The sequence below is a fragment of the Pseudozyma flocculosa genome, assembly GCF_000417875.1.
Source record: "Pseudozyma flocculosa PF-1 unplaced genomic scaffold scaffold00018, whole genome shotgun sequence".
Classification (NCBI taxonomy): Eukaryota; Fungi; Basidiomycota; class Ustilaginomycetes; order Ustilaginales; family Ustilaginaceae; genus Pseudozyma; species Pseudozyma flocculosa.
In genome coordinates this window covers 34,410-57,040 of record NW_006920886.1, presented here as the reverse complement: position 1 = coordinate 57,040, position 22,631 = coordinate 34,410, and the positions used below count along the sequence as shown (strand labels likewise).

The following is a 22,631-nucleotide window of genomic DNA, read 5'->3' as shown; positions in this document are numbered from 1 at the left end:
GAGAGAGTAGAGACGAGTAGAGAGAGAGAGAGAGACGTGAGAGAGAGAGAGCGAGACGAGAGAGAGAGAGAGNGGGAGAGAGAGAGATGAGCGGGCGGCTTCGGTCGAGAACCCTGATCTGGGGTTGGCGGCGCGGCTGTTGGCTTTTTGCTCACCCCTGTGGACGATTCCCTGGTCGTGGAGGTAGACGACGGCGCCGGTGATGGTCTTGACGATGTGTGCGGCGTCCCTGCAGGCGAGCGAGGGGGAGGTGGTAAAGGGGGCAAAAGGGATGGGTGAGTCAAGTGGGGCAGCGAGCGACAAGGAGCGAGGTGGGCAAGGTGGAGCACGCACTGCTCGTAGTAGCTGCCCCTCTCGCAGATGCGGTCAAAGAGCTCGCCTCCGACGCAGAGGTCTGTGACGAGGTAGAGGTTGTTCATGGTCTCGAAGTAGTCGACGAGGGTGACGATGCTGCGGTGACCCTGGGAGACCTTTTTGAGGGCAGCGACCTCGTTGCGGACCATGTGTTCGCGGCCCTCCATGAGCTTTTTGGAGATGACCTTGCAGGCATAGTACTGGCCAGTCTTTATGTGTACGGCCTCCTTTACGACGGCGTAGGTGCCCTGGCCGAGGGTGCGGCCAGTCTTGTAGGCGCAGGGGACGGTCTGAGGCTGCGCCATGGTGGGTCGCTGGTGGTGGTGGTGGTGGTGGTGGTGTTGGTGGTGGATGCGATTCGGATGGTACGGTATGGGGGGGTTACGAGGCGGGGAGAGGTGATGGGGGAGAGGCAAGAGAAGCGTTGGCGTGTGCGAAGCGAAGATGGAGCAAGCAAGGTCGAGGGTGAGGGCTAGGCAGAGGCGGCAGGAAGGAGGCAGCCAAGCAGGGCAACCAACCCCCCCGCGTGTGGAGCAGCAACCAGCAGCCAGCAGCCAGCAGCCAGCAGCCAGCGGGACAGCGGGACAGGACGTCTGTGGCAGAGCGCACCGGCCAACCAGGACGAGCAGGCCCATGCCATCTCTCGATTGCATCTCTGTGCCGCCGACGGCCTGGACCCCTGTGCCGAGCTATGCCATGCCTGCCATGGCCTGCCCACCTGCCCAGCTGCCTGCCTGCCTTTCACACCCAGCGACAGGCGGCCAGGCCGGTGACAAGCCAACATGGCCTCGACCGCCGGTTGTCGGCCAAGGCACCAAGCGGCCACTTGGCGAGACGTCTATCTGTGGCTGTGCTGTCCCAGTCAGGCGGGGCCATGGCCATCTCTCGTGCGGGTCATCCCCGGCCTCGGAGCCGCCGAGCGGTGCCGCGCCCAAACGACCTCGGCTGACGCTGTGTTGGCTGCCGGCCCCCCGCCGAGGCGCCCTCCGTCCGGCAGCGGAGCCGCGCCGGCCTTCTTCGCGCCCCGCATCCAACACCATCACCAACACCGCCACCATCACCGCTATCCCTCGATATCATTCTTACCCTCGCTGCCACCCGCCCACTCGCCGCCGCTTTCCAGCAATATCAGCGCTAGCACCACTCCTCTTCCCAGCCGTCCCCGCACATCTGCACCCTTGACACCCCGGGCGCACCCTGGCCTAGCCAATCCCCAGCCTCCTCCACCTGCGACCGCGTCATGCTCAACTTCTTTGGCTCCTCCGGCAAGCCAAAACCAGCTCCAGCTCAGAGCAACAATGTCGCCACCGCCGCCACCGCCACCACCAGCACCAGCAGATCCACCTCGGCCAGCGCCTCCTCTTCCACCTCTTCCGCACCCCCACCTCGAAAGAAGCCAAAGACCTCGCCCGCACCCGGCGTAGTCGTCACAACGACTCGCAGGCTGGTGCGCCCGCCACCCGCCACCGCATCGCCCGCAGTCCCCGCCAACCGAGACTCGATCGAGTCCATCTCCGGCTACCGCCCCATCAACGCACTCTCCGAGGACAAGCGGCGCCGCATCCTCGAGGACCGTCACGCCGCCGAACTCGAAAAGCGCAGGGCCTACGAGGCGGCAAACCCGCCCACAAAGCCAAAGCGCACATCCTCCTCCGCCGCCAGCCGCGACCGCTCAAAGCAATCCAGCAGGGCTCCCAGCGTCGCCTCCGACCGACCCACCGCAAAGAGCCGCAAAAAGAAGCGCACCGCAGTCTTTAGCAGCTCCGACGACGACGACGATGACGACCTCGACTTCGGATCGTCAGCCAGGCGCGGCAGCGCTAGGGGGAGTCGTGCCCCCTCGACGCCCTCAAAGCGCCGCAGCGTCGACCCCTTCGCCTCGTCGGCTGCCGGTGGCGGCGGGAGCGGCAGCTACCAGGTCCTGGGCCGCGAGGGCGTCGCCCCTTCGTACTCTGTCCCGCGCGACATCCTGGCAGACGACTACGACTCGCCACCGGCCGAGCTTGCCGATGCGCCCCCCCTCGTCCAGAGCTGCGACGTCGTGGCCAGCTCCATCAAGGGCTTTGGACCCTTCTTCAACGGCCTCGGCGACAACCCGAGGGCGACGCTCGAGTATCCGGCGCCCGGCCAGTCCGAAGAGTATCTCCTTCTCGTGCCCCGCGACCGCGACGAGTACGACCCGCTACTCGAGCTGCTCATGGCAGTCAAGACGATTGTCAGCAACTACCTCACCCCGGAGCAGCAGAAGCTGTTTGGCTCGCTCGACAGCCTCGAGATCTCGAGCAACGCAGGCATGATCCTGCCCGGCGGCGCCGGTGGCACGGCGGCCATGGCGGCCACCCGGGCCAGGCTCGAGGGGGCCAACGGGACGGCACGCGCGCGGTCGGCGGACCTCATCGACAGCGGTGTGGGCAAGGCGGAACGGAGGGACGACCTCGACCCGGCGGCCCCAGGGCGACATGCGGACGACGAGGAGCGGGCCCACGGCCACGGCGCGGAAACCCCTCGCACGCCGCGCAACGACGACAGCCCAGGACCCGACCCCGAGCGCAAGGTGCCCAACGGACACTCGCACACGGCGCCCGTGTCGCCCTCGGCGTCGGCATCGTCCTCGTCGCTGCCGCACCGCAACGGCACCACCCACGCCAACGGATCGGGCCACGCCTCGCTGTCGCCGGTCAAGGCCGCCATCCTGGGCAACGCGGCGCTGATGCCGGGCCTCGACTCGCCCGTTGCCGCTCCCGCCTCTCCGCCCAGCTCGCAGGCGTCTACGGCGGCCAGTGTCACGACGGCGGCCACGACGACGGGCGCGGCGACGGATCCGGATCCGATCCTGCGGTCGTTTGCCAAGGCGCGCAACCGGCGCGATGGGCCGCTGTTCCTGCGCACGCTGGCGCGCTTCAATGCCGAGCTGGTGCGGCTGCGCGCGTCGGGCGCGCTGTCGCGCAACATCGCCGCCATGGGCCGCAAGGCGGGTGTGCCCGAGGGCGTGTGGCGGCTGGTGCAGGACCAGGTGTACGCGCGCACCGTGGGACCGCGGGTCGAGGAGCTGGGGCGGTACCAGGCGTTTTCGGACAACGTCTACGGCGAGCTGCTGCCGCGCTTCATGTCCGAGATTGCGCAGCTGACGCGGCTCGGGCCGGGCAAGGTGTTTGTCGACCTGGGCAGCGGCGTGGGCAACCTGCTCATCCAGACCAGCCTGCAGACGGGCGCCGAGGCGTACGGCTGCGAGATGATGGCCGTCCCCGCGGGCCTGGCCGAGCGCCAGATCCAAGAGGCCCAGCGGCGGTGGCGGCTGTGGGGGCTCAAGGGGGGCGACCGCGTCGAGGCGTGGAAGGGCGACTTTGGCGAGCACGAGGGCGTGCGCGACGTGCTCCGGCGGGCCGACGTCGTGCTGGTCAACAAGTGAGTCGTCGTCGTCGTCGTCGTCGATGGTCCTGTTTTGTCGTGGTGGTGACGTTGTGCGGTTTGCCCTGACTCTGTCGCGTTTCTCGATCAATCGCGTTGCTCAACGCTTGCCCCTTTGACTCTCCTCTCCTCTCCTCTCCTCTCCTCTCCTCTCTTCTCTCTCTCCTCGCTCGCTTCTCTGGAACAGCTACGCATTCCTACCCAAGACGAACGAGAACCTCTCTCTCCTCTTCCTCGACCTACCGGATGGGGCGCAGGTGGTATCGCTCAAGCCCTTTGTGCCGCTCGACTTCCGTCTGACGGAACGTACGCTCTCGTCGCCGCTGGCCATCCTGCGCGTCATTGAACGCACCTATACCAGCGGCTGCGTCAGCTGGGCCGACGGAGGCGGAAAGTATTATATCCACATTGTCGATCGCCACCTCATTCGCGATTGGTTGCACCGTAACGGTGGGATGGGCAAGGGTGTCGAGAGGAGGAGGTGGAAGAAGAGAAATGATGAGGACGAGGATGAGGACGACGAGGACGAGGAGTGAGGAGTAGGATGGGTGGGTTGGATCGGTGCCCGGTTCCGTTTGCATGCATATCCCTCTGCTTTTCCCACTCATCTTGCTGTTCACACACCCAACTCGGTCCAGTCGGTCGGTCAAGTCGCGTATACTGTAATGCTCCATCGATGGATGGTCCCATGTTGCCTCGGCCACCGTCTGGATCCATCCGCATTCCGCTCCGTCCACAAACCTGGAGGATGGAGAAGGAGGCTACCACATGAATCGCATCACTCTCGTCTCGCCGCGCGACGAATCGACAGCATCAGCGTCCCACGAAAACGGGCGGGAGAGAAAGATCCATACCGTCACGACGTTGATGCCCAGCGCCAGCATCGCTTCGAGGGCGAGTAGCACCGTCTTCCTCTTCACCACCACCACCACCACCACCCTCCCGCCATCGTTGTCGTGGGGCTGCACCGTCGAGGACGACGACGACGAGGGGGAGGAGGAAGGAGGAGGAGGGAGGTGGTCCTCGCTTGCGATGGTTTGAAGACGCAGCAGGATGTAGGGCACGAGAAAGTATCGCGGCTCGATGAGCGGCGAGGGGATCAGTGTGAGGCTCGTTGCGAGTATGAGGCCGAGTTGGTGGAGGAGCGTTGTTGTTTGACCTGCTTGATTCCAAGGAGGAGGGTGCTGGTCAGTCAAGGATGGGAACTCCACGAGGCGAGGCGAGGCGAGGCGAGGCGAGCGCCACGAAGAGCGGGGAGGCAGAACGTACCGAGGGCGTTCCACCACATCCTCGCGCAGACGAGGTAGACGGGTACCAGGGCGAAGCGGACCGCCTCGTGGCGTCGCCACACCTTGCGCCAGAGGTAGAAGGTGTAGTGCCGGTTGTCGGCCAGCAGGAATGGGTGCTCGATCGTATACCGCCCCACGGCCTCCTTGATCGCCCAGCACAGCACCCCCGTCGTCGCGACGGCAGAGGCAGAGCCGAGCATGTGGCGCACGGTCCGTCTTGTCAGCACTGCGACCGAATCGACGAGGGAGGACAGTGCGTTCGTGAGACCCGGTGCCTTCCTCTCCTCCTCCCCCTCCTGCCGCCGCCGCGACGACGACGACAGAGGCTGCGCGGCGAGGATGGCCGGCCAGCCAAACACCGTGGCAAAGAGGAGAAAGTACAAGAGCTGCGGGACGTGCACGCCTGCCTGGTGGTTGGACTGGTCGCCGAGGACGATGGAGCCGTTCCACCGCACGAACCACGCCACGCCCGCAAGCACGGGCACGAAGGGCGCGACGTTGCGGAGCAGCAGCGACGCCAGCCGCCCGCCGTTGCGCCGATCGCCGAGGATGCCCACCACCGAGGCGACGCTGCGGCCCAGATCCGCTAGGCCCGCCTGGCTGGCGAGTGGATCGTGCAGCGCCGGAAAGGCGCGCGAGAGGTCCGACAGGAGCGACGATGCGACGATATAGACGAGCCAGACGACGTTGGTCTGGCGGAACAGGAGCGAGACGGCGCCCAGCGTCGCCGCCGCCCACCGCCGCTGCCTCTGGACGCAGAGCAGCGTGGCCAGGATGAAAAAGACGCTGCCGACGTCGGTGTAGTAGAGGAAGCCGAAGAACCACAGCGGCGGCAGCAGGGCGACGGTGTGGCCCAGCGACGTGCGCCATGCGTCGCCTCGTTGCCGTCGCAGCTTGCGCTGCACTGCGCTCGAGCTGTAGATGGATTGCAGCGAGCCGGGCACCGAGTCGCGCGGCCGCGGCGGGGACGAGGCATGGGCTGGTGACGGATTCGTCACCGTCGATGTCGTCGTCACGCCCGTTGTTGGACCCGCAGCCTCTACCGATGCGGGTACTTCGCCTTCGCCGTCTCCGTGCGCAGCGGCGCGTGCGGCTGCTTGGCGCTTGGCCTGTTCCTGGATGGCCCGTACCGTCTCACGCGAGATGCCTGCCCTCTTTGAGCGGGCGTGGATCGAGCGAGGGAGGGATGGAGGAGGGTCTGCCGGCGCATCCGTCATTGCCACCGTCGATCTCGCGCCGTCGATGGGCCGTTCCGAATAGCCCGGAGGCAGCTCGACGGCCGCTCCAGGTCCGCCCTGGCGCTGCAGCCGGTGGGTATCGAGCTGTATCGCCCTCTTCTCCCTCTGATCCTCGTACGACTCCACGATGGCGGCCAGGAGGTGGGGCAGGCATACGAGCAGAACGAGGTTGGTTGCGCGGAGGAAGCGCAGGTCGGTGCAGTCAAAGAGGGGCAGTATGCGGCCAAAGGCAAGCGAGACGAGATAGAGGCCCGGCGGCGTGGTGAGCTTGGCGTCGTAGGAGCCGTAGTCGCCCACGCAGAACCGCGTCGCCTGCGGGGCGTGGAAGATTTCGTCAATGTAGGGCAGCGGGACGTGCCGGTTGATGGTATCGGCGACCAGGGCCGAGCCGAGCGCAAACGCGACGGCCAGCACGTTGCCGGCGTCGAGGCGGGGCAGCAGCAGCAGCGACGACGGCGACGACGGCGACGACATGGCGCACTCGTCGCCCCTCGTGCTAGCGAGATCGCGGATCGGTCCGAGGGCTGGTCGATACAGCGGCGGCGGCAGCAGTGCCAGCAACGGGACTGACGCTGCTGTAGTAGCCAGAGGCGGTGATGGTGATGGTGGGGTGGTAGAGGCGGTGGAGGGCCAACAAGGCTGGTTGGCAAACCATCCCGGCCTTGGATCTAGTCGGACCGGCGAGCCTCGAGGCAAGGCCCGAGCGTCGGGTCGGGACGAGGCGAGGTCAGGCTGCGAGCAGGCCAGGCCAGCTCAAGCAAAGCCGACTTCCGGCGGCTCCTGCGGGGCGGGCGTAATGCGCAGGCGGCATGTGGAGCAGCCAGGGCCCAGATAGAGGCAGGCCAGACGGGGCTGGCTGACCTCTTGCGTTCTTCTCGTCGAGGAACGGGGCCAGCCCGAGGCCTGCTGATGATAGATAGCCTGCCGTCCTCTTGATCCATCACCACCAACCAACCAACCGACAAAATCATCCAAGCTGGCCATCCCGTCGGCCCTCTCCCGCCTCTCCTCTGGCTCTTCTCCCCCTAGCGTCTGTCTGACCCCCACATCATGGCGCCCCAGTCTCGGGGTGTGGCCGAGGCGGCCTCGGCATCCATACCGCCGCCCGTGCCCGCTCCCACGCCGTCGGAATCGACCCGGCCACGCCAGTCCGAGTCGGGCACCTCGCTCAAGGGCTTCGTCGGAGGCACCGTCTCGGGTCTGACGAAGCTGGCCGTAGGGCATCCATTCGACACGATCAAAATCCGCATGCAGTGCAGCCCCTTTGGGACCTACCGCGGCCCGCTCGACTGCTTCCTCCAGCTGGCGCGCAAGGAGTCCCTGCTTGGCCTCTACAAGGGCGCCACCCCTCCCGCCTTTGGGTGGGCCATCACAGACTCGGTCCTCCTCGGAAGCCTGCACAACTACCGCAGGCTCTTTGCCCGCCTCTCGGGCTCAAAGGAAGACGACAAGCGGCTGCCCGTGCGCTACCACGCCCTCGCCGGCCTCATGGCAGGCTGGACAAACAGCCTCGTCACCACCCCCGTCGAACTCATAAAGGCAAAGCTGCAGATGCAGTTCCAGCGCGTCGAGGTCCACCTCCCCGGCAGGGGCGCAACGTCTGCCGTCGCTGCCGCAGCCACCGACGCCGTCAAGCGCGAGTACTCGGGCCCCATCGACTGCGTCCGCCAGATTGTCGCAAAGCACGGCATCACGGGCCTCTGGCACGCTCTGCCCGCCACGCTCCTCTTCCGCAGCAGCTTCGCCGTCATGTTTGGAAGCTACGAGGTGTTGCAGCAGTGAGTGGCGTGCTGCTGTCCGCCGAGTGCGGCAGATGAAGCATGAGCAAAGGGGGGGAAAGACCACCTCGCTGACCACTCCCTTTCCAACACCACCAATCACGCCCTCGCACAGACAACTGGGCTCGCTCAAGGGGACAAAGTACGAGCTCTCGCCGGGCGCCGTCACCTTCCTCTCTGGCGGACTGGCGGCCGAGCTCTTCTGGCTGACGGCCTTTCCGGCCGACATTATCAAGAACCGGATGATGGCCGACTCGCTCCAGTCGCCCAAGTTCCCCACGATCCGCTCCGCCTTTACCTCGGTCTGGCAGTCGGCCGGCCCGCAGGCGTCGCCGCTGCGCAGGGCGCGCATGTTCTACACGGGCTTCCTCCCCTGCTTCCTCCGCGCCTTTCCCACCAACGCCGCCGCCCTCTTCGCCTTTGAGACGGCCATGCGCCTCATGGGCGCAGAGAGGGTGTGAACGTCGACGCTCTCCGAACAGCGACCGCCTGCGTGCCTCGGTCACGGCGACGCAGACTGCGGGCAAAGCTCGCCCCACTACTCTCCCTCCTCGGGCCTCCGCAACTCGCCACCCACAACGCCCGGCCACGATCTGCTCGACCCGACACTGGACTGACTACCAACCGCGCCCGCGCCGTATCATACCACCGATGCCCTACCACCTCTCATGCCTTGTCGATCGGACCCACCCATCTCGGTTCCATCCTGTACTATCCGCGTCCCCCTGCACACCGTCGTCGCATTGCCCAGAATGCCAAAGCATAGACTATCGTCGACTCAGAAGACGACAGACCTTCATCCTAACCCACCCGCCGTTTCCTCGCCCTCGTTGACAGATCGGCGATGCGGCCGGAGGTCGCCAACACTGACACCTGCCCCTGGCTCGTTAGTGGGCGCGGCTCGTGCGCCAATGGCGGCTCGAATGAACCGTGACCGCCTCGAGGGCAAGCGAGGGCGGCGCAGCCAAGACGGCGCAGCCAAGACGAAGCTGACAAACTCGGCATGTTGGGGCGTCGAGTGAGCCTGCCCGTCCAAGACGAGGGAATCGGATCCAATCCTGCCGCTCTCTCGATGTTCGTCGAGACAGCGTGGGAGCACATCTCGGCGAGTCATTGACGGCGTGCAGGCTCAGCGCGGTACGGTCGGAGGCGTCGTCACGAGACGTTTCCGGGGGCCAGTGGCACGCGCGGCAGCTCGCACACAATATCAGACAATGCCGGCATCGGCCACCGAGATAGAGCCGGCGTGCGCACCGGCACAGCAACAAACAGCATGGTCCGCCATCGTGTATTGTCGCACACGCGTCTCGCTCGCTGCCTGGTTTAAATCCTCCCAAGGCCGTATCGAGGACGATGTCCAGCCACCGCCCGCTCGCTGAGGCACACACGCGCAGTGGGAGTCCGACCGCGTCTAGCGTACCATCGAGTCGAGTCGAGTCGAACCCAACCCAGCCCAGCTCGGAACGACGATCCGTCTGCTGCCCCGCGCGGGCCATCGTACGTACGCCTGGTCGTCACGAAACGGTGGCGACGGAGCTAAATCCTGTTGAGTCCAGAGTGGGGGGGGGGGGGGAGGGGGGGGGGGCGTTATGTACGTTTGAGGCAATACCGCTCACCCTCATGCTTTCGACCCCCTCCCACCCGGCCGATCCGTCCTACAGCAGACGCTCGACGGGCTGCTATACCGGAACATGCTCTCCGAACGTGGGCCGAACAAGGCACGAATCGGCAACGACGCCGATGTCGCAGCAGCAGCAGCAAGCAGCAAGCGGCAAGCAGCAAAGGAGGCAGCCGAAGAGACAGCAAGCATGCGTGAAAAAATCTCAATAATTTTATTGTTTATTGCGGTGATTTTTAGCCTGTCTCAAGGGGGATGAGAGCCGCCGCCTGGGAGGAGAGGCGGTGCCTGCTTAGGGCCGATATTCGGCCAAAAGGGGCAAGCCAGCGTGGGCCCCTGACCGACCCACCTTTCTTCCGAAGTCGACGTCGGGAGTGGGGGCATGCTGCTGCTGCTGCTGCTGCTGCTGCTGCTGCTGCTGCGCCCATTTCGCCTTTGACACCCACCACCACCAACTGACCCGCTCCGCGACGGAATCGAGGTCCCGGCGCTGCGCCCGAGCGCGGGGCGAAGTTCAGGTGTATAAAGTGGGGCGGACGGAGCGTGGTAACGGACAGGGCCAACGCCCCATCATCACCGTCGTCACCACCCGACGCCATGTCGCGTCCCCAACCGCCTCTTGCCCGGCGAGGCCCGCGCGCGCTCCTCTTCCTCTCCCTCATACACATCCTCGTCCTCGTCCCCCTCTTGGCGTCGAGCCTGGCCAACGCATCGCCGCACCCGTCAAGGGCCATCCTTCGTCGTGCCGATGCCGCCCATCCAAAGCAGCGTCAGCCGCAGAGCAACGGTCATGCCGTGAACAAGGTCAGCGGCAACGGCAAAGGCGGCGCCGACGACGACGACGACGGCGACGGCGATGGCTACGACTTTGACGCACCCCGCCCGATCCGACGCTTCAAGCTCGAGGTCGGCAGCAAGACGGTGTGGTCCGACTGCAACCCCATGTCTGACGCGCCCGTCATCAACGGCACCACGCCCGGACCGACGATCCGCGTGCGGGCCGGCGAGCGCGTCCTTATCAATGTGTACGTCCCCCTTTCCTCCTTCCCCTTGTCCCTGCGCCGGCATTCTCGCGACCCGTCGATTCCCACGTGCGGTGAAGACATTTCTGACCGACTGGATCCCTGCCTTGTGACGGGCCGGCGCGACGACGACAGCACCAACGTCCACCCCAGCGAGCCGACGACGATGCACTGGCACGGCCTCTCGATGCGGCTCAACCCGGCTTCGGACGGCACGCCCATGATCTCGCAGTGGACCATCGAGCCGGGCAAGTCGTTCGAGTACGACATCCGCCTCGACGAGCGCGAGCCGGGCACCTACATGTACCACACCCACGTCGAGCTGGGCAGCATGACGGCGTACGGCGCCCTGATCATCGAGGACGCGCCATCGGCGGCCGAAGCCAAGCCGGCCGGACCCAAGGCCAAGGCTGGCGGCAAGGCGACACCGAGCATCACCTGGGGCGACGAGGACCTGCAGCGTCGCCACGGAAAGAGCGCTCCGGGCGCACCGTACAAGTACCACCAGGATCGCATCCTGGCGCTCGGCGACTACTGGAGGATGACGAGCCCCGCCAACATCTCGGCCGGTCTGGCGGCCAACCCGTTTGTGTGGCCGGGCAACCCGCAGAGCCTGCTCGTCAACGGCCGCCAGAGGGGCGAGTGCAACGCCACGGCCCTCGCGGCCCGCTCGCTCCAGTGCCCCACGTCGTCGCCGTCGGACGCGACCAAGCCGCTGTGCGACTACCCAGAGATCCGGGTGCAGTACGGCAAGACCTACCGCTTCCGGCTGATCGGCTCGCAGACGCTCATGTACATCTCGCTCGGCATCCTCAACCACACGGTCGAGGCCAACCGGCTCGAGCTGATCGAGGCCGACGGGAGCTACCTCTCGCCCGCGCCGACCGAGTACGTCGAGGTGGCGCCAGGGCAGCGCTACTCGTGGCTCTTCCGCGCCAAGCGGCGCGACGAGGTCGAGCGCGACGCCACGGCGGGCGTCTACTGGATCAGGATGGAGTCGAGATGGCGCACCGGTCCGTCCGGCTGGGCGCGGCTCGTGTACGTCGACGACGACAGCCAGGACGGCAACGACGCGCGCCTCTCCTCGGCCTCGACATCGTCCTCGGCCAACGATGCGACGGTCGGCAAGGCGTCTCCGCCCGCCTCGATCACCGCCAACGCCACGCTGCTGCCAAAGGAGAAGGTCGGGTGGATCCTGGACCGCCTTTCTCCGCTGCGGGGCCACGCCGCACCCTGCCCGCCCGACTCGGCCGTGACGCGGACGGTGATTATCAATGCGCAGCAGCACCTCGTCTCTCCGGCGTCCAAGGCGGTGCAGTGGTGGGAAAACGGCCGGGCGTACGACGAAGAGCGCTCGACGCCCGTGCCCTACCTCGTGAACCTGTACACGGGCAAGGTGCCCCGACCTTCGCTGTCGCGGTCCCGCGATGCCGCACACGTCGACGACGAGGCGCACCGCCTCCTCCACGCCTCGGATGCAAGGGACGTGGCGGCCACCATGGAGCGGTACAGGTGGAGCCAGGGGTTCGACGACGTGGCGGGCGTCTACCTCGCGCAGCCGGGCGAGGTCATCGACATCATCATCATCAACCGGCCGTCGAACATCTCGTCCAACGTCGAGGTGCATCCGTGGCACATGCACGCGTCCAAGCACTGGACGCGCCTCACCCGGTCCGGCACGTTTTCCTTTGCCGCCTACGCCTCTGCCCTCGCCTCCTCGGCGGCGCAGGGGGGCAGAGGGGCGTACAGCGATCCGATCCCGCGCGACACGACGTCCGTCTACCCGTCTCCGGGCGCGGCCTACCTCAACCAGACCGTATCCTCGCCGCAGGACAACGACGGAGGCTGGTCCGTGCTCCGGTACAAGGTGTCTGCCAGCAACGCGGGCGTCTTTCCGCTCCACTGCCACATCACCTTCCACCTCAAGATGGGCATGGCTGTCGTGTGGGGCTTTGATATCGACGCATTCGCCGGCCACGGAGGCAAGCTCGACCGCTTCTACGCCCAGACCGGCGATTCGGTCGAGGGCCTGAGCCTGGGCTACCTCGAACCGGGCCACGACGTCGCTGCCGTCCTCTAATCGCAGCGTGGTCGGCCGCTTGCTTGTTTATCGTTGGCCGCGGCATCGTTGTGATCCTTGGCATAGAGTCCTGCTCCGTATCTCTTCGAGTCTAATAGCAATGCCCTATCAGAGCTTCGTCGCGACCTGAACGACGGCAAGAGCGGGAGCGGGAGCGGGACTGAACTGGGCTGGAGGCCAGGGACCGTCGAGGCTACGACCCGAGCGCCTCCTCCCTCTCCATGACGGACCGGTCCAGCTTGATGAGGATCGTGGTACGCGCCGGGAACTCGGGCGTGGGTACCGAATGGGCCGTCACCCTCGCCGGCTGTCCGAGCGGTCGTTGCCAGGAAGGCGAACAGAAAAGGTCGGACGGGCGGGACGTGGGGGGTCAGGAATTGCCGATGGGGCTGCGTCAGGGGGTCCAAAGAGCGACGGGAGCGACTCACGAATCCGAGCCCGTCGAGCGCAGCTTCGACGATACCCGCCGTAATGGCTTCGACCGAGAGCTGCGACATTTCCTTTGGGATGGAAATGGCGCGCGAAAACGTGGGCACGTTTGTCGAGATCATGTCTGTCGGCCGGCGAGGGAGGAGAGGAGGCCGTGAGCAATTCCATCAACGGGCGCACCGCCCACTTGACCCTGTGCATTCCACCGAGCTGAGAGAACCAGGGACGCACTCACACTCGTCGCTGCGTCCAGCCTCAGTGCTCCTCTCAAGACTATCCGCCTGCCTCCCAAACAGCGCCTTCCAAAAAGCGCCATGGATCCAGAGCAAAGTGGGGAGCAGCCTCGTCTCCCTCTTTGGGTTCTTCGGGTTGTTGCTCGTCTCCTGGCGGTGGAGTGTGAGGGGGAGGAGACGCTGGCCGACGTGGTAGCCGAGGAGGGAGAGGCGTTTCTCGAGGTCCGAGATGCCATTGACGCGCGCCTGGGTGTACGCGACGGCCTCGGCGACGAGAAAGTGCAGACTCGCCAGCGCCACTTCTGCCAATCTCGTCTTGTCCCGCGGCCGATCGAGGATATCCGGCCCCCCCGCTACCACCCCCGTCGTCGTCGTCGTCGTCGTCGTACTGTCGTTGTTGCCGTGGTGGTAGAGGTCAGAGGAAGAAGAGGAGAGGAGAGAGATCCGCCCGCCGCCGCCGCCGCCGCCGGTCGAGGATGCACGGTGCGGGGTATACGACGAGGTCTGCGAGGTGCGGCGCGACGAAAAGGGCGGCGGCAGCGAGGTGCGCGGCGACGTGAAGCTGTAACTCGACCCGCTGCCCGGCGCTGCCGTCGTCGTCGTCATCGACCCGGCCGCCGTAGATGCTGATGGGCCCGTCGGGTTCGAAAGGCGCTGCGGAGGCGGTCGTTGCGTGTGCATCGACATGGTCGGTGTTGGTCCTTAAGGTATGGTATGCTGTGAGAGTGATGGAAAGATCACGAGGTAAGGCTTCGATGATGGTGGTGGTGGTGGTCGAGGAAGGGAGAGGGCTGCTCCACACGACCCCTTCGCCCTCTCGCAGCCGTGCTTGCGCTCGGGCCAGCCGGCCAGCACTCTCCTTGCCCCACCTCACAGCGCCCACGATTTTCGCTCTCAATAATATCGAGGCTTTTCCCTTCTCGCATGCGCGCCAACCACCTACCCCCGCCCGCCCTCTCTTGGGTCAATCGACGCTCGACATCCCGAGTATGACAGCGAGGTGCGGTCAGCGGCTCAAACCGAACTCGGACAGCATTCCAATTGCAGCCATGTTGCATCGTAGCAAGCCCCGACCGGCTGCTGCTGCTGCTGCGTCTCTACGTCGCAGACGCCGTGGCCGTCGCATCCTGATCCGGCGGCTCCTCGCTCTTTTCCTCCTCGTCTGTCCCCTTGGCCTCGACCGAGGTACCGGCATCTTCCTGCGTCTCCTTGTCCATCCCGTCCTCTTGGCCTGCCGATGCATCCGCCGCCACCGGTGCCGCCCCCGCCGCCGTCGTCATACCGCCTTGGTCCTGTGCGATGGCACTAGCGGCCTCCTGCTCGTCCGCCTTGCCAGCAACACCCGCCGCCGGATCCTGCAGCGCGGCCTGCTCCGTCGTGGTGGGCTCAGCAGGCACGGTTGGCGCCGCACTGCTCCTTTCGCCCTCGCCCTCGGCGGCTGCTGCTGCTGCTGCTGCTGCTGCTGCTGCTGCTGCTGCTGCAATCACCGGAAAGTCGCCCGACGGCTTATCTGTCCCTTCGAGCGGCGCCACCGCCTCGGTCGCATCCCTCGCCGCTTCTTGCTCGCCCCCCACCGGCTCGGCCTCGATAGCGTGGGGCTCAGCCTTGACCTCCTCCTCACCTTCGCCGTGACCTTCTATTGCCTCTGCCGCCCCACTTGTCACCTGTCCCGCATCGGTGCCAACCTCGCCCCCCGAGACCGAGGTGACGGTGGTGTTGCCGTCGCCTTCGCCGCTCTCGATACCCGTCGAGACGAGCGCAGAGGGTGCCGCTTCTGCCACCAGATTTGGCGCCACACCCTCGTCCGCTGGCCCGGCCTCTGGCCCCTGCTGCGCTCCTTGCTGCTGCTGATCCGCTGCAGACCCCGTTCCCTCCTCGACTGCTGATGTGGCCGCCGTCGACGCTGCGCCACCCGCGACGAGTCCCTCTTCCTCCTCCTCGGCGATAGCCTCCTCGAGGATCTGGTCTTTGCGCTTGATGGGCGATTGCACCGGAGATCGATCGCCCGGGCGCAGCGTCTCTGAAATCTCGAGGGCCTTCATCGGCGGCTGGCCGCTGCCCTCGGCCTCGATGGTGGCCTGGTCGATGGCCAGCGGGTTGCGCGATGCCGTCGGCGAAGTGGGGCTCCTCTGCAGCGTCGCGCTGGGAGAGAGGGGCCCAGTCGAGCTGGGCTTGACCGGCGTCACGGGGCCGAGCAGGGTGGAGCCCGATACGGCGGCGCCATCGGCCGGCGCTGCGGCTTGCGGTTGCCGGCCCGGCTGGGCGTCCGAGACGAGGGCGTCGCTGCGCTCCTTGAGCTCGAGGAGCTCGCGCAGCGTGTCGTTTTCGATGCGGAGGCGCTCCTCGTCTGTGAGCATGGCGAGCGCGCGCTCGGAGCGCTCGACTTCGGGATCGAGGTCCCTGCCCGTGTAGCCGCCCGAGCCGTACCAGCGCGGATCGGCGGGCCATCCATTGTGCCGGAGCCCGCCCTGTTGCTTGTGTGGCCGCCGTGAGCCGTGGGCGTCAATGGGGCTGCTCTGTTGGTCGTCGTCGGTCTCGCTGGACTCGCCGTCCATGGTGCGGAGGGCCCTGCGTACGAGTCCGCCGAGATGCTGGAGGGTGCCGCTGAAGGCCGTCTCGGAGGCGAGGGTGGCCTCTGCGGCGTTCTGGGTGGTGTTGACCAGGAGGTTCTCGTAGTGGGATGTGAGCTGGAGCGTGTGTTGCTGAGCAGAGTGCTGCAGGGGGTGGTGGCCGTGCGGTTGCCGGTGGGGCGAGGGAGGAGGACGAGGAGGGGTGGCGGGGGTCGTCAGCGAGGCAGTCCGGGCGGGAGAAGTAAGTAACAAGAGTTGCGACGAAGGGGGCCGCGGACGCGCACCGAGAAGCTGCGGAACTTTGCCATTACGGTTTCGAGGGTGTTTTCGTACTCGCGGAGGAGGATGGACTGCTGCTTGTTTTCGTGTGCGAGGCTCTGGTTGTCCTTTACGAGGTAGGCGTTGAGCTGTTCGAGCTCGGACTCGAACTTTTCCTTAGTTATGTCGGTGTTGAAGCGGCGGAGGGCGTAGCCGGTGCCCGAGTGTATGGCTTGGCCCTGGTGGGGAGGGGAGGGGAGGGGGTGGGGAGGGGAGGGGAGGGGTGGGGAGGGGAGGGGGAGGGGAGGGGGAGGGGAAGGGTGGACCGAAGAGGTCGAGTCGTGGGCCCAGGTTTGGCGAGGAGACGGCGGCGAGGTAGGGGAGGGTGGTCACCTTTAGCTGGTCTGCCTGCTGCTGGAGGGATTCGCAGAGCTGCCTGTTTGCCTGTAGCTGGTGAGTGAGGTCCTCGATGAGGGACCATAGCCTCTGCAGCTCGTCGCCGTCCATGGCGGTCATGGGCGGGCGAGGCGAGGCGAGGGTGAGGGGAGAGAGGGGGGAGAGAGGGGGGAGAGAAAGAGAGGCGCGCAAGGATGGTGTAGGACGATTTGCGCCGCCAGAGAGATGCGAGGTTGTGCGTGCGGCTGGCGCGGTGTGTCGATGGTGATGGCGGGGGGTGATGGTGGTCGTCGAGAAGAGTTGAGGCGAGGCGAGGCGATTTTCGGGGGGTTGGGTGACCGTGGAGTAGCCTGCCAGCTGCTCTCGCTGCTCGCTGCGCGCTGCCCGCTGCTGCTGCTCGGTGCAAAAGTGACACTCTTTGGCACGCTCAGACCACCCACTCGCGCCGGCTGTCCACCACCAACCACCTCCTTGCTTTGCTCGCTGCTTTGACGGCTGCTCGGCCCTCGCTCCTCCCCCACCCACCGCCGTCGTCATTGCCATCACCATCAACGCTCCCATACCCACGACCACCGCACTCATCCTCACAATCACGGCCAACAACGCTCCTGCCACCCATCTTGGTCCACGCGAAAACTGCACTCGCCCACACCTCGACCTCGATCTCGACCTCGACCTCGATCTCGACCTCGACCTCGACCTCGACCTCGACTGGCAACACAACCTGCCTCGGCTGCCGCCGCTGCCGCAGCTCTCTCCCCAACCGCCACCATGTCGTCGGTCGACGCAGAGGCAAACGCCTACCTCGCCTGGGTGCGCGCCGTTCTCGACCCAGATACCACCGCCGCACCACCTGCCGCCTCCAACACCACCGACGGCACCGACCAAGATGCACAGCTCACCGACCCACCGCCGCCGCCCTCGACGACGTCGTCGTCCAACCGCACCTACGACTCCGTCGACGACCTCTGCGACGGCGTCGCCCTCTTTGACCTCCTCGCCGCCATCGACCCGGACCTCTTCCGCAACCCGCACGGCGCAGACGTAAAGGACAACTGGGTCCTCACCATCGGCACCCTCAAGCGCCTCTACAAGCTCATGATGCAGTACTACTCCCAGTCCCTCCAGTGCGACACCCACCAGCTCCCCGCGCCCGATCTCAACGCCATCGCACGCTCCTCGGACAAGGCGCACCTCAACAGCCTCTGCCTCCTCGCCATCGGCATCGCCGTCCAGAGCGACGAAAACGACCGCCACATTGCCGCAATTCAGACCCTGCCCCAGGAACACCAGCATCAGCTCATGATGGCCATCGCACGCATCATGGACGCCATCAAACAGGGCCAGGACCAGCAGCTCGCCGCCGATCAGCAGGCCAATGCCGATGGCCGCCGGACCAACGGCGACGGCAGCGCCGACACCGACGGCGACGACGCCTTCGGCCAGTCTAAAGAGGAAATGGCCCAGGACCTCGCTCGGCTGCGCGACGAAAAGTCGACGCTCGAAAAGGCCTACATCCAGCTCGCCGAAGAGCACCGCAACCTCGAGGACACGCTGCAAGAGTCTCGCGCCGAGACCCGCCAGGCCACCTCCGAGCTTGCGTCCTACCGCAAGTCGGTCGAGGAGAGCCGCAACGAGCAGGCCGACGTCCTCATGCGCCAGGAGATTGAGCGCCTCAAGCTCGAGCTGCGCAAGAGCGAGGACAACCTCGCCGCCATCGAAAACGACCACGAGCGCCTCACAAAGGCCAACCTCGAGCTCGTCCGCCGCACCGACGACCTCCAGCGCAAGGCCGACGAGGGGACCCGCTTCAAGGACCAGCTCGACGAGCATCGCCACGCCGCCGACAAGCTCCAAAAGGCCGAAAACGCCATTGAAAAGTACAAAAAGAAGCTCGAGGAGGGCGCCGACATCCGCAGGCAACTTAAGGCCCTCGAGGATCAAAACGCCGACCTGGTCAACCGCAACGCGTCGCTCGAGGACGAGTACAAGCGCGTCTCGGCGTTTAAGCCGCTCATGGACTCGTACAAGACCCAGATCGCCGAGCTCGAGGCCAAGGCGTCCAACCTCCAGCGCGACCTCGATACGTCCAAGTACGAGCAGGACCAGGTGCTCTCGCGGCTCAGGGCGTCCGAGGACCAGAGGGCAAAGGAGAAGGAGGAGATGGAGCTCTACCAGGACCGCATCCGCGAGCTCGAGCTGGGCGGCGACGACGGCAGCGGCGCTGCGAAGCGGAAAAAGGCCGCAGCGGCGGCGGCAGCGGCAGCGGCAGGGGGCAGCCAAGACGACGTGGCCATGAACGGCGCCGAGGGGCTCGTGGCGGCCGACAACAGCTTCGCATCCGCGCGGGGCATCGGCGGCGACGACGACGGCGATGACGACGACGAAGACGACGACGAGGCCGACACGGCGGGCGAGCTCGAAGATGCGCTTTCTGGCACGACGATGACGGACCTCAAGATCCGGGTGCGCAAGTTGATGCGCGAGCTTGAGGCGGCGCGGACCAACAAGGCGGACCAGTCGCGCATCATTGTGCTCGAGAACCTGCTCGAGGATGCGCAGAAGATGAAGTCGCGGTACGAAGCCGACTACCTGCGCGAGCACCGCGAGAAAATGATTCTGCAGAACCAGATCGAGGCCATCCGCAGCGGCAAGTCCGACCTCGGCGATGGGTGAGTGTCGCCGCGGCGACGCGGGTCAGGAAGAAGAAGAAGAGGGAGAGAGAGAGAGAGGAGGAGGGAGGGGGAGGATGGAGAGCTGACCGCCATGCAAAGCATCCCTTCTTGATGGTGCCACCCGACGCAGCACCGAGGCGGCGTACGCGCTGCGGCTGCGCCTCAACGAGGTCGTCGACGAGCTCGACAAGAGCAAGCGCGAGCTGACGACGCTGCAGGTGCAGCACGAGCAGATCACGCGCGAACTGACGATTGCCAAGTCGGACCGTGAGTGGCTGGGCCGCCGTACGACGTCCGCCAGAAGGAAGGGAGAGCGGCCGAAGCTGACACGCGCCCTTCGACACACTACTGCTCCGCATAAATCTCTCGGCAGTCGCGCTGGTCAACAAGGACCAGGTCGACATCCTGCACTCGCTGCGGGCGTCGATCGAGGTGGAAAAGGACGAGCTGGAGGGGACGATCCGGCGGCTCAAGACGAAGCTGTCGTCTGCGCACGAGCAGAACAAGATGTCGATGGCGCAGGTCAACAGCCTGCTGATGGAAAAGGTGGACCTGCAGAGCGAGTCGATCGGGCAGCGCGACGAGGCGCTCAAGCGCGAGCGGACGCTGGGCGAGCTGCGGGTCAAGCTGAGCGGCAAAGGTCTGCCGCGCGAGGTCGAGGATATGGTGGCCTCGCTCCAGGTCGAGGCGATGAACGGGGCGCGCGACCTCAAGGCGGTGCAGGACAAGTTTGCCAAGGCCAAGATGTTTATCAAGCAGCAGGACCGGATGCTCAAGGAGCGCGAGAGGGAGATGGCGTCGTTTTCCGCCGTCGCCGCGGCGGCGCAACAACACGGTGGTGGAGGGGTCGGGGGGGACGAGGAGGGGGAGAGGGGATACAAGAGGCTCAAGGAGGAGGTGACGGTGCTGCGGCGCGAACAGCGTCTCATGATGAGCGCGTTCCAGGATCTGGGGAGGAGGTACATGGTCGAACTCGAGAGCAGCCGTTCCCACACCGGCAGCGGCGGCGGTGGCGGTGGCGGTGGCGGTGGCGGCGGTGGAGGTGGGTTCGGTCATTCTGGTATTGGAGGGGGTGGTGGGATGGGGAGCAGCAAGGCGCTCCTGGTCAACTCGTCCGGATCCAAAAGCGCCGCTGCAGGAGGGGGAGGCGGAAGTTGGTTGAATCGTCAACGGTCCAGCGTCAACCCGACGCTCAAGATCGCAAGTAGGAGATAGTCAGGCCGTCGTCGGTCGTCGGTCGTTGGGTCGCCAGTCATCGTTGGGTCGTCGCTCGTTGGTCGAGTCGAGTCGAATCACGACCGTCAGGACAAGTCCCGTCATCCGTCTCGATAGACAGCACAGAGGAACTCGTAAATGTCGATTGCGATTGATACCCCTCCCCTCTCCTCCTCCTACTTCTGCTCGCCCTCTTGCTGTCCCTGATTCAGTGACGGCGTCGAAGCGTCACCTTCGATGGTGAGGTACGAGTCTGGTGGCGGGACAAGGAAGTCGTCGGCCGGCTGGCGGGGAGGTCCCGATTCTTCCCCCCCGCCCTCGATACGTCACCCCGATGACCCGTCCGTCCTCCTCTTGCAGGTGCTGCGCGTCAGGCGTCGGACATGAGCGAAGCAAGACGCTGCTCCCTGTGCCGGACCGGTGCTGACGCGCGTACCGGTATGTGAGAGAAGCTTCCTTGCTTGTTGCCTCACGGCGTGGCACAGCGCTGCATTGCGGTGCGGTGCGGCTGCAGACCACCTCTTAGCTTCGGAAGCATCGGCCCGTCGTCGTCCCTCGACACCGAACCGACCGACGGACAATTCGGGTTTTTTCTCCCTCCCTCCGTTCTTCGCTCTCCGCTGCTTTCGGTGCTTGCTGCCCGTCCCCTGGCCGCGAGAGAGGGGTACCGTAAAAGGCTCCGCCGGGCTGCCTGGATGGACTCGAGCGTGTGCCGGAGCCTTATCGATTGGTAGATTGCTCATGGTCTGAGTAGCGGCTGTCGGTGCAAGCAAGAGAGAGCGAGCGGTGACCGTACGTGGCTGGTTGCACACCAGCAGCGGCCTCGTCGGTCGTCCACGCCCATGCATGCCTACTCCCTTCCCCGCTCCGTCCCTAGCCTCGAACCTGGCCACGAGGCCGAGAGTCACAAGCAAGGATCGACGGCCTAGTCTAGACTAGACCCTGCTGCCGTCCTACTCCGTTGATTCGGGCCTCGAAGGGCAACGCTGGGTCGTTGGTTCATGGATAGTATGGTGCCAAGAGGCAGGTACGGTGGCGGATGGGCGGGCGGTGCACGCATCCATGCCGGCCTGGCCCGGTAGCCTCCGCCTTGCTTGCTTGCTGCTTGCTTGTTTGTTGGGATGCACGGTGCTGCGCCCAACCCTGGTGCTTGTGCTCGACGACCGGCACCGCACCAGACACGGCGCGCCGCCTCCCGCCTCCCGCCATTCCATCTCTTGCTTGCTTGCCTGCCTGCCTGCCTTGCCTCCCTGTGTGCGCCATGCACACACACATGCTGGCAGTCAGAGATCTCCGGAGCGAGCGAGAAAGCCAGCGTCTCGTTGCGCTGCGCTGCGGAAGAAGACGACGACGACGACACGATGTGCCCACCCGCCCACGAAGGAAGAGAGAGGAGCGAAGAAAAAGTCAGGCCACCACTCGCCTCGACGCGGACAAGAAACGACACTGCTCGGATTCGGCACCCGATCCGCGGAGCCGGTGTCGCCCGGGTGGGACGGTGTCGTCGTCTCCGGCCCTTGGCTTGGTTCCAATCGGGATGGAAGTGAACCGACGTCGGAGACAGAACCTGGCTGGCGATCGTAATGTTCACCAGAGCGGCACCGCCATGCCATGCCATGCTCTGCAAAGCGTATCGTACAGCAGAGCGGCCGCAGTCCCGACGTCGTGTTGTCGGTTCGCGGGTCGGGTCCTACCTTCTTGTCGGCCGCCGTGCGGATGAGGGGGCCCGACCGACCGAGGGCGAAACGAGGCGGCCAAGAAGCAAGCAAGCAAGCAGGCAACGCAAGGAGGGGGGGAGCAGCGGCCGGGGACCCGCACTCTAGCTCGCCTTGCCCCAGCGCCAGCCAGCCAGCCCGCCCGCCATGCTGTTTTCAACAACTGGCCTCCCTCCGCCCCTCTGCCGCTTCTGCTGCTGCTGCTGCTTGCCTGCCGCCTGCCGGGCGACAATCAATCGGAAGCTGTCCATCTGTCGACCGCCTGCCCGCCTGCCCGCCTGGGCCTGCCTGCCTCGCCTTGCCCTCGGCAAACACCGACCGACCGACCGACCGACCGTACGGGCCAGGCAGGC

At 65.9% G+C, this 22,631-nt stretch overlaps 8 protein-coding genes across 8 annotated transcripts in view; 4 read left to right on the top strand and 4 right to left on the bottom strand.

The window, feature by feature from the left end:
- Window positions 1–659, bottom strand: part of PFL1_05109 (uncharacterized protein) — a gene marked incomplete at both ends in the record, with an annotated part of 2,167 nt that extends 1,508 nt beyond the window's left edge. Inside the window, 2 exons of the mRNA XM_007882639.1 lie at window positions 156–229; window positions 334–659. Coding sequence (XP_007880830.1) covers window positions 156–229; window positions 334–659 — 400 coding nt within the window. The remainder of the gene's footprint in view (window positions 1–155; window positions 230–333) is intronic.
- A 935-nt stretch (window positions 660–1,594) lies between these two features.
- Window positions 1,595–4,298, top strand: PFL1_05108 (uncharacterized protein; the record flags this gene model as incomplete). Its single annotated transcript, XM_007882638.1, has 2 exons — window positions 1,595–3,759; window positions 3,950–4,298. 2 exons carry the CDS (start codon window positions 1,595–1,597, stop codon window positions 4,296–4,298), a joined length of 2,514 nt encoding a protein of 837 aa, XP_007880829.1.
- Window positions 4,299–4,523: 225 nt separating this feature from the next.
- On the bottom strand, window positions 4,524–6,763 carry PFL1_05107 (uncharacterized protein; the record flags this gene model as incomplete). The annotated part of the gene is made up of 2 exons (XM_007882637.1): window positions 4,524–4,921; window positions 5,032–6,763. 2 exons carry the CDS (start codon window positions 6,761–6,763, stop codon window positions 4,524–4,526), a joined length of 2,130 nt encoding a protein of 709 aa, XP_007880828.1.
- Window positions 6,764–7,339: 576 nt separating this feature from the next.
- Window positions 7,340–8,528, top strand: PFL1_05106 (uncharacterized protein; the record flags this gene model as incomplete). The annotated part of the gene is made up of 2 exons (XM_007882636.1): window positions 7,340–8,067; window positions 8,183–8,528. 2 exons carry the CDS (start codon window positions 7,340–7,342, stop codon window positions 8,526–8,528), a joined length of 1,074 nt encoding a protein of 357 aa, XP_007880827.1.
- A 1,754-nt stretch (window positions 8,529–10,282) lies between these two features.
- PFL1_05105 (uncharacterized protein) lies at window positions 10,283–12,787 on the top strand (the record flags this gene model as incomplete). Its single annotated transcript, XM_007882635.1, has 2 exons — window positions 10,283–10,710; window positions 10,843–12,787. The coding sequence occupies 2 exons, from the start codon at window positions 10,283–10,285 to the stop codon at window positions 12,785–12,787; spliced, it is 2,373 nt and encodes a 790-aa protein (XP_007880826.1).
- A 193-nt stretch (window positions 12,788–12,980) lies between these two features.
- PFL1_05104 (uncharacterized protein) lies at window positions 12,981–14,136 on the bottom strand (the record flags this gene model as incomplete). The annotated part of the gene is made up of 3 exons (XM_007882634.1): window positions 12,981–13,094; window positions 13,216–13,340; window positions 13,452–14,136. 3 exons carry the CDS (start codon window positions 14,134–14,136, stop codon window positions 12,981–12,983), a joined length of 924 nt encoding a protein of 307 aa, XP_007880825.1.
- A 410-nt stretch (window positions 14,137–14,546) lies between these two features.
- PFL1_05103 (uncharacterized protein) lies at window positions 14,547–16,793 on the bottom strand (the record flags this gene model as incomplete). The annotated part of the gene is made up of 3 exons (XM_007882633.1): window positions 14,547–16,163; window positions 16,304–16,516; window positions 16,671–16,793. 3 exons carry the CDS (start codon window positions 16,791–16,793, stop codon window positions 14,547–14,549), a joined length of 1,953 nt encoding a protein of 650 aa, XP_007880824.1.
- Window positions 16,794–17,444: 651 nt separating this feature from the next.
- Window positions 17,445–20,563, top strand: PFL1_05102 (uncharacterized protein; the record flags this gene model as incomplete). The annotated part of the gene is made up of 3 exons (XM_007882632.1): window positions 17,445–19,345; window positions 19,479–19,615; window positions 19,722–20,563. 3 exons carry the CDS (start codon window positions 17,445–17,447, stop codon window positions 20,561–20,563), a joined length of 2,880 nt encoding a protein of 959 aa, XP_007880823.1.
- Window positions 20,564–22,631: the final 2,068 nt, after the last annotated feature.